This window comes from Saccopteryx leptura, chromosome 1 (genome assembly GCF_036850995.1).
Source record: "Saccopteryx leptura isolate mSacLep1 chromosome 1, mSacLep1_pri_phased_curated, whole genome shotgun sequence".
Taxonomy (NCBI): domain Eukaryota; kingdom Metazoa; phylum Chordata; class Mammalia; order Chiroptera; family Emballonuridae; genus Saccopteryx; species Saccopteryx leptura.
The window spans coordinates 187,244,088-187,254,197 of record NC_089503.1 but is presented as its reverse complement, the minus strand read 5'-3'; the positions used below and the strand labels follow the sequence as shown (position 1 = coordinate 187,254,197).

The 10,110-nt window shown below is 41.0% G+C and overlaps 1 protein-coding gene across 1 annotated transcript; it reads right to left on the bottom strand.

Annotated features, from left to right (window-relative positions):
- Positions 1-928: 928 nt before the first annotated feature.
- MAP10 (microtubule associated protein 10) lies at positions 929-4,100 on the bottom strand. The gene has a single exon (XM_066360895.1). It carries the CDS (start codon positions 3,677-3,679, stop codon positions 959-961), a length of 2,721 nt encoding a protein of 906 aa, XP_066216992.1. The 5' UTR covers positions 3,680-4,100; the 3' UTR covers positions 929-958.
- Between the last annotated feature and the right edge of the window lie 6,010 nt (positions 4,101-10,110).

Here is a 10,110-nt window from a genome sequence, read left to right as displayed (position 1 = left end):
CTCCTCTCCTACCATCTTTCTAAATTCTACTATGATTGTTCAAAATGCCTATATAATTATTACTTATAATTAGATAATTAATAAGTGTAAAAATTAAAATGTAACAGAATATATGTAACACCTGAAGATTGTTAATACTCAGCTGAACAAAAATATTACAGTTGAATAACCATGTCTCCAATAAAGATTTTCTACAGGTTTATTTTTAGGATTCCTGCTTGTTTTCAGTTTAATTCTACTCCCTCCTATTAGGATTTTTAAATGCATGGCCTTTATTAATTTAGTCAGCAAATGCTTTTATTGAACCTAAACCATATGCAAAAAACTAAGTGTTAGATACTAAGAACAGGTATAGTCCCTCCCATCACAGACAGAACTTAGGCCTAAAAAGATGATATACATTAATCAAATCATCACACAAATTGTGATTCAAAGAAATAAACAAAATATGTATCCAGGAATATATCCCTAAAGAACTTATATCTATATAAAACAGTAAGATCTTATAACTGCAAAGGTTATGTCAAATATTTTTTTACCTTTTGTATCTTTCTGCATCTCACACAGTAAGCCTTCCATGTTTACTAAATGATTTAGTCCCATTAAATTTGAGGCTATCTTTACTAATTGGCCTTCTTTATTCAATGGTATGCATAAAGTCAGCTTTAGGATAATCAAAACATCAGGACAGATCCTTTTATAAAGATAGTTTAGGAAGATACTTTTATTTTTATAAGATTGAACAACTTAAATCTTACCTAGATTATGATGTGATTTCATGATCAATACTGTCAGATAAATGTAGAACACTAAAAAAAATCAAAGAAATGACAAACATATTTCTTAAAAAGAACTATTCACATTATCGACTAAAAATAATGTAAAGAGTTATTAAAATTGTTTTACTAACAGTGTACATAGATTAGAAAAAAATTAAATGTTTTTTAAAAGCACATTTTTAGACTGTATATCCTGGAAGTTTATTTACTACTAATTCGCAAATATCTTTGCATTGCTTGGAAATATTTAGTGAATCAACTTCACTGCTATCTTCTTCAAAGTGATCTGATTTACTGCATTCTGATAAATTAGATGGCAGATAAGAACTCACTTGAGATGTCCGAACTGACTGGCTTTTTTCTAAAGACATGCAATCAGTTCTTGATTTAAGTTTAATAGAGATGTCTTGACCCCTCTTTTTTACTTTAGAATTGTGCACACTATTTTGGTCCATCTGGTTTTCTTTTTCCTCGGTCCAATATGAAGATAAATCACTGGTAGAGATAGTAAATGCTTCTTCCAAACTTTTATCTTGAGTCTTTGAAATATGAGATCTTCTACATGAGTATATCGGTGATCCAGCCGAAAAAGGAGGACTAAGAATAAAACTCTTTTCACTGCTGTTTTTCCTTATGGGCAATCTTATTTCACTAGACTTACTTGCATATTGACTATGTTTTAGATTTTCTGCCCCTGGACTTCCATCATAAGCCTGTAAAATTCTGATATTTTCAGTAGTATAGAAATCTTCAGAATAGCAAGGGCTGGTGAAATCATCTGAATATTTTAGTTCTGAGATGCTTTCAGAGCAACTATTTTTACTTGGTTTATTTTCACTCAGATCAGCAGTAAGAATGTCATTCTCAATTGTTTTGACCTGCTTGTCATCTCTTTCTTTATCTATTAAAATTTTGTTGACAGCCGCAACCTTTTGGAAAGCAAATGGACTTTGGACTCTCATTTCCACTTTTTCTTCCAAAGTATTTGTATGAGCAAACCTCTCTAGAATAGAATTTGCAGGACTCACAATTTCTTCCAACAAACCATTATTGATTTTATTTTCGCCAGGGTCAACTGTCTTTTCAGTTGCATGTTTTAGTTTAGGTTCTTTAGTTGTGCTGGGGTCATCAATAACTCCACTAATTAACTTTGAGGTACCACTGTTTTCAGCATTTGTATCTGATTCTAAACACTTAGCTTCAGGCCGTTGATGTGGTTTCTGATATTGCTCTGCAAAGCTAAATATTTTAACTTGGGATGATGGAATTCTGAGTTTTGCTCCTAACATTTGTGCTTGCATCATTCTATACTGTTCTCTCTTCTCATGTACTACTAACACATCAGGATTTGTTTGCTTTAAACGTAGTTTAAGTGTATTTGTTAAGCCATAGAGTAGTTTACCCTTTGGAACTCTTTTTGGTGGCATACCATTGTTCTTTTCAAAATATTTACCTTTCTTAAGACTTTCACCTTGGTTCTTTTTATATTGAAGACTCACTGGCTTTTCATTTCCCCCCAAAGAAAGCTGACCTTTCTTGGATTCAGATTTACTTGTGGATTTGGCAGAAGATTGTCGTGACTTTTTATCCTCAGTTCTACATAACCAGGCTAAGTGAGGATGTATATAAGTAGGGCTTGCCACAGGTTGGTTGTATAACAAGGATAGCTCAACTAACAAAGCATTTAACAAAGGCAATTGTTGTATTGTGTTAACTGTATTTTGTTCACTTTGAGGGAGACATGTACTTTTATTACTTGCTCCTACATCCTGAACATGTGGAGGATTAAGGACTGCAGCAGGACTCTCATGTTCTGCTGTATGCAAATGTTTTAGATTAGTATGTGTTGGGGGATGTACAAGTTTTTCCTCAGAAAAAGTGCTATCCAACTCTTCAGATACATTCATTTGAGGCTTAATGGTTATGTTCCACTGTTGAGGAGGCCTCTTTTCTTGAGTTATGTGAGTGTAATACAGAGGAGGAGGGCAAAATATGTTGTTAGTTTCAATGTCTAACTCTGTGACTTCCTGGTTTGGGAGGCTAGCACTCCCCACACCACCAGCATTTGAACAAACATAGCTAGTTTTGCCATTTTCCACAGAACCTGTGTTATCAGAGCTGGCCTTACTGGGGGAAACTATTTCCTTTAAATCCTTCTGTGTCTCTGGGTGTTTTAAACTCTCCTGCGACCTATCAGCATCTCCTGGGCTTGGGTCTATGTCTGGCGGCTGCAGCTGCTCTTCATGCTGGGATTGGGAACTGACCTCCACTGCCTCCCGCATTCCTGCACCCTCCGCTCCCGCTCCAGCAGAGGTGACTGGCCGCTCCAGATGGCCCAGCAAGCTGCTGCCCAGGTCAGTGAGGCGGTAGCCCAGAGAAATGTCCCCAATCTGCTCTCCCACATGGTTGTACAGAGGAAAACGTCCCCGATAACCGTGGGAGCAGCCGGCGGCAGCGGGCCCCAGGACCTTGCGGGCTGCGGTGGCCAGGGAGATGCTGCCGGTCCCGAGGAGCCGCGGGGTGGGGGTCGAGCGCCCGCAGGACAGCTGCAGCAGCATGGTGTACAGCGGGGCGGCGAGAAGCCGGCGGCGCAGAGTGGCAGGCTGCATGCGGAAGAGGCAGGACTTGCCGCGACCGAAGCTGACCAGGCCGGGTCGCGGCTGCCCGGCGGGGGCGCCCGGGCGCCCGGGAGGGTAAACCAGCAGCGTGGGAAAGTCCAGCAGGCGGAAGGCCACCGCGGGGCATAGCGAGCGCGACGGCCACGGCGGAGACGCTTCCTCCTCCTCCGACCCCTCCTCCGCTTCGGCTACCGGCTGCCACGGCAGCAGCCGGGCTTCCAAACGCACCCAGTCGGCGAGCAGCTCCAGTGAGAAGAGCCTTTCAGACATGGGGGCTACCATTGCGGCTATCCCAGGAGACGCTGTCGTCTCGGCTACGGGAAGCTGACGCCTGTTCTCGCGAGAGTCGGAGAGAAGCCCGCGCCCGTGCCCGCTCCCGCAGAGCTGTGGTGTGCGTGCTCAAGAAATCTTCGCTGACTGTATTTTGCTTTCCAGACTTGTATTAACGCAATTGTGTTAATACCAAGGCTATGAGTGACAAAAGAAAAAAAAGTATTTTATTTTTAGCACTCCAGATCCTATGCAATATGGGGGTCAGGTCAAATCTACCTGAAATTTAGTAAATAAGGGCTCCCTTTTCAGATCCCAGGCTGCAGAAAGCCACTTGACTGTCCACAGTCGGCCTTTTCTGGCTGCTCGTGAGCCGGAAGCCTCTGTCTGAGACACAGGCAGTGAGTGTGGCCACATATCCAGCTGAGCAGTCACCATGTATGAGAGTAATGTTAGTGATTCCATTCAACAACACAAATATATATATATGAATACGGGGGTGGGGGGCAGATCTTACAGCGCTTCCCCTGATTTTCAAGCAAACACACTCCTGACCTCAATGAGCTAGTAGAAGACTAGGTTGAAACCAAGGCTGATACGTGGAGAGCATTGAATGACACAATAGGGAGTTTGGACTTTATTCTGTGTGAGTTGTTTTGAGTGAATAAGTACGACCATATAATATTTGGAAATGTAGCTGTATGAATACAAAGGATGGATTCGAATAAGAAAAGGAATTCAGAGTAATTTATTGGGAGGTTATGGTAGTGGTCTCACAAATGTGGCCTGAGGTGGTCAGTGGAGATGAAAAAGAAGTGACAGATAGAAGAAGCTTTTGTAATAGCAGAATTTGGTGGCTAGGAAAAGTTATGGGTGAAAAGTTTGTTACTGAAAAAGAATTAAGGAGGCATCAATTTGGTTTTAAAAAGACAGTCAAGAAAATGAAATGACAAACCATCTACTTGGAGAAAATACTTTCAAAAGACATATCTGATAAAGAACTGTTATTCATAATATACAAAGAATTTTTTAAATGCTACAATAAACCCACAGAATAACAACACCTGAATTTACTCTAATGTAAACTATGGACTTTGGGTACAGATAATGTATCGTCTGCTGGAGAATGTTGATCATGGGGGAGGCTGTGCGTGTGGGGGTCAGGGGGTATGTGGCAAATCTCTATACCTTTCACTCAATTTTGCTGTGAACCTAAAACTGCTCTAAAAGATAAAGCTTATTCTAAAAAAGTATAACCAAAAGGTGGAAGATTTAATAAAAATAAAGAGCTAAAACAAGAGAAAAATGAAAATGGAAAAATACAGGAAATACAAGTGCAATCTTAAGAAACAGAAATGTAAGAAGGCCGAGTGAAAGCCCTTTCCCCTTTACTGTAGCTACAAACCCCTTGCACAGGCTTGCCTGGCATGGCAGTCTGGAACCTCAGCTCTTGGAATTGCTTAGAGACAGACTGGCCCTTAGTTTTGCCCCTACACCTCACCTACCCTGACCATGTCTAACAAAGGGTTGTATTTCAGGATTCTAGGTACATATTATATTCCTGAAGCAAGAAGATTTCAATTAAGAGAAGCAGGTTCTCATAATCCTTCATCCATTCAATCATTTTATCCTAAGATAAGAGCCTAGACAGAAAGACACCCTGCTCTAGGACCCAATTAGAGGCTTCTGAAATCTAACCCAAATACCTAACTTTCTTATAACTTGGTTACCAATGGACTTCACACAATTTGAACACTGGAAAGAACAAGAACTTTAATAATACTCACCTTGACCTAGGCTATCATTGGTAAAGATGACATGACTACCCTTCAGAATGTGTGCAGTGTTTAAATGAGGATCTATTTCTCTTTGTTTCTAGTCTTTCATCCCCTGTGCTTCTAAATTTCTGGGTAAAAGAATCATAGCTTTTGTATGATGCTGTCATTACATGAGGGACAGAATTATGATCAGAACCATGATTACCATAAAATAAATAGCTCTTGTAAATCAGTGCAAATCATCTAAAGAAATTCTGTAAATTGGTACCAAGGCTCTGCATTTCATTTTCAATTTTTATTTTAAACCTGATATTGGAAATTCCTGCACTTAAGAAGAAGTTACAAAGAGAAAGGCTGGAGGGTGGAAGAGAACAGGAAGATGGGGGTTGGGGAGTGAGCAAAGGAACTACTAGCTACTAAAGGGAAAGAGTAGTCCAAACCCCACTCTGACTAATCTCTTTTCAGAAAGGAATGGAAAAAAGAAATCACACAGCATGTTAAGGCCATGAAAACATGAGTTTACAAAAAAACTAAATGGTATGAAAGATTGGTAGGAGTGATTTAGTGAGTTATGTGACCATCATTGACAATTTAAAAAGTGGATTACAGTATCAGCTTCTCCATTTCATAATTGTGTAACTCTGGGCCCAAGTTCATGACCCCTGGACCAAGTTCATGACCTCTGGGAAGCTTTCTCCCAGAATGTCTCACAGATTCTCAAACTGCAATGTGATGTAAAAATGCAGATTCATTGACTCTACTTCCAGAAATTTGGGTTCACTGGGTCTGTAGCAGGGCCCAAAGGTGCTCAATTTAACTAGCATCCCAGATGATTCTAGTGCAGGGAATCCCTTGACTATTCTTTGAGAACTATTCCCCTAGGTTCTGGCACATTGCAGACCGGTGTGTTAGTGTTTGTGAAGTTTGTAATATGTAGAATGGGATTATCTTCAAGCCTGTAGAACAGCAGAAAGATCTTGCATTTATGTCATCGTAGCTCTCTCTTTCACACTTTCCCTGGGAAATGGAGAAAATCAACTGGTGGCCTTTAGCAATCAAACATTACTATCAACTTGCTCCCAGGCCAAGAGATGCCAGTATCACAGAAATAAGAGATCAAGGACTCAGAAGATGTTTCAGAATGCCCCTCAGGATAGATTTATAGGAAACCCCCTAAATAAACTGAACCTTGCCTACCAAGACACCAATGCCCTTGCTCTGGTCCAGAAAAGAGACTGACTATAGATTTTGTAGACAGGGCATCTGCCTTCAGTGATGAGGGACAGCCAAAAGATGTAGTTTAGTTCTTGACTGCTTCTTCTCTCCCATGAAGATAAACACCATTAGTCTTTTTGGCCTAGACCATCTTGTCAAGACTAATGTAAATAACTTCTCCATTTAATGGAATTGAGTTTTAAACTGGGTTTATTTTAAATGACTACCTGTAGAACTTAGACTCCTTCAAAAGAGAGCCCACTGTTGTTTTCATGAGTAAGATACTTATCTTTTGAAATATGCAAAATAAACCAAAAGTCTTGATAATTCCATCAAGCAGACCAGTCCTTCAGAAGGCTCTGAGTGTAAGCTAGAGCTGGGATATACTCTATAATTCTATATGCTCTTGCCCTGAATTGGATCCTCTACAAGTTCTCTTTAGTTAATCCTCACAGTAACCCCATGAAATTAGTGGATGCTGATAATGAAACTAATTCAGAGAAATTAAATAATGTATGCAAATGTGAATTTACGCAAGTAAGTGGTATAGCTAGCATTAAAATTCAGTTCTGCCATATTAAAAAAACCCACTTGTGTTTATCCCAATAAATTCCCTTAGCATAGTCCTCTATGCCCAAAAAGAATATGAATATATAGAAACTGACAATATTCAATTAAAAATGTATTTGAGGGTACAAAGGCACAGTTAAATAATACCACAAGGATGCTAAGAGACAAATGCAGACCATGGTATGTTCTATGAGAACACTGACCCAGTTTAAACAAGTCAAGGGCATGGAGATAAAGGGGAGGGAGGGTACAGTGCTGCTCCAAATTAGGAGTGTTAAGAGACATTACCACCAAATATCATGTCAAGTGTGGACCTTCTTTAGATTCTTACTCAAACAAGTCATCTAAAAAAACAGCATGTCCAAGAGAGTAGAGGCAATTTGATTATGGAGTTAGATGATACAGAAGAATGTGTATTAATCTCATTAAGATTATGTAAGTGGGAGATGACGTCAGAGTAATGGCGGGGTAGGAAGCGATACCGATAAATCTCCCCCAAAACTCAACAAGATCTTCAACCAGAAACAGAAAAACCTATACTTGGAGCCTCCAGATGCTTCACAATACACCCGAAGGTATGGTCGAATGAAAAATTGGCTAAATATATAACCAAACCCCGAAGGAATTAGGGAGTAAGAAATGCTCCGCCTTCCTCACTAACCTAAACAAGGCGGCTTTCTCTGATAACTGTGAATATAGAAACTGAGGCAGCAAAGGGGGTGAATAGATCCAGGCCGCGGCAAAAACGGCCGAACCAGGCTGTGGCACGGAGATCTAAGCCGAGGAAAAACTGATCCTGTGGCAACCCGGGCAATACAAGCTAACACTCGCGCGCCAAACCCAAGCAAAGAAAGACAAGCGGAGCAGCCATTTTACCCGATTTCCTGGTTGGTGCGCAGTTAGTGGGCGAGAGATTTCTTCCTAAGCCCCGGGAGTGGGTGCCCGTGTTACACCACAGAGAGGCAGAGTCAGAGGCCTTTCTGTGGGCCGAAAGCAGAATCTCTGGGCAGCCCCAGCACCCTGGGAAAGCCGCGCACGGGAGGGAGCGAGAACTAATTCCAATGGTGGAAATTTTCCGTGCTGGTGGGGGTTTGACTCAGAGGGAAACACGGCCGGCCTTATATCCTGGCCTGTGCGCGCAGATAGTGAGTGAGAGATTCCTCTGAGTGCCTCGGCAGTGCGCGCCCGTGTTATCGCACAGAGGGGCAGAGTCAGGGGCCTTTGTGTGGGCCAAAGCGGAATCTCGGGTCGCCCCAGTGCCTTGCAAAAGCCGCGCACGGGAACGGAGCGAGACTCAATTCCAACACTGCAACTTTTCCCTGAGGTTGGGGGTTTCACTCAGAGCGTGAGACTGCTGGCCGGATATCCTGGTCTGCGCATGCAGATAGTGAGCGAGAGTTTCCTCCAAGCACCCCGGAAGTGGGCGCCCACCTGTGTTACCGGACAGAGTGGCAGAGCCAGAGGTCTTTGAGTGGGCGGAAAGCCCGCCTGATTATGCTAGCAGCTCTGACTGACTGAGCCTTACCCAGAGCCCTGTGCTGAGTGGAAATAGAGTGGGGAGTTGCCAGCTCTTTGAGTCTCTTACTATCCAGACAGAGGCAGCAGCAACCCCATAGCTGGATTATCAGGCTACTAATTGAGGAAGGAAAGACTAGGAGAAAGGCTCCAGGAACATGGAATCTCTCACTGTCAGAGCCTATAAATGCTAATGAGCCTCGACTGCCAATGAGACTAAAGCACAATACATGACATTGCCATAGAGACTTATCAACTGCAAACCTCTACCTGAGCGTACCAAAGGGGCAGAACCTGGGGTACAGAGTCACCGACCAGGAAGAGGGAGAGAAAAGAAAAAGCAAGAAGATAACCTCTCAAAATCAAGAATAATCTGCAGACTTTGTAACCTATCCCATTTTATTATATTTGTTCGTTTGTTTCTCTTATCTTCATTCTTGATACTTTTTTTCATCCTCCAATTTGGCCGATTAACTCTCTGCCGGTCTTACTCTCTCCTCTCCTTGAACTACACTACCCATAAGTGTTACATCTCCCATTATCTTTTCTCTCCTCTTCCTTTCTCTCTATGAGGGTTGCACTCCAAAACCCTTAACTCTCTCTCTCTCTCTCCTTTCTTTTTTCTTCTTTTAGTGGTTCCCTCTTTTTTTCTCTCTCTCTCTTTCTTTTCTCCCTCTATATTAGTTTCTTCCTTTCTCCTTTACATCTCCTCTCATTCAAACCTCAATAACAAACAAATTATCTCATCTGGGATTCAAACTTATGTTTGTGGCATTTTGGGGGGTTTTTACTTCACCTTTTTAACTCACTAGCAGTACTCCCATCCCTGGCTCTCCATTTTATCTAGTTCTTGTTCCACTAAATACAATAGTAATTTTTTAATTTGTCCCCCCATTTTTCTGTTTTCCTCTCATTCCTCTCATCATAACTCTTAGACAACCAACACCTAAAAGCAAATCATTTTATTCTTGACCCAAATTTTTTCCTTATTTGCTTTTTGTGGTTCCATACCCCCCCTTTTTTTTTTTTTTCTTTTTTTTGTCCCTTTATTACTTTTCCTCAATTCAGGCCTTCCATCACAGGCATTGTTTGTTATAATTCACAGTTCACCACAAGATTTTCTTTAGAAAGAGGGGAGAGGAGAGGAGAGGAGAGGAAAAAAGGAGGGAGGGGATAATTTCATTTATTAAAATTTTTATTTTATTTTATTTTTCTTTAATTCATTATTAATTTTTTTAAAAAAAACAACTCTTTTCGATTTTTTATTTTTTTATTTTTTTAACTTTTTATTCTTTATTAAATCTCATTAATACTATCAACAAAACCACCCTCAGATGCCATTAAGGAAGAGAAAATCGAATATCA

Excerpts from the sequence above, each read along its gene's own strand:
- MAP10 (XM_066360895.1), bottom strand. The coding sequence starts at position 3,679 with ATGGTAGCCCCCATGTCTGAAAGGCTCTTCTCACTGGAGCTGCTCGCC.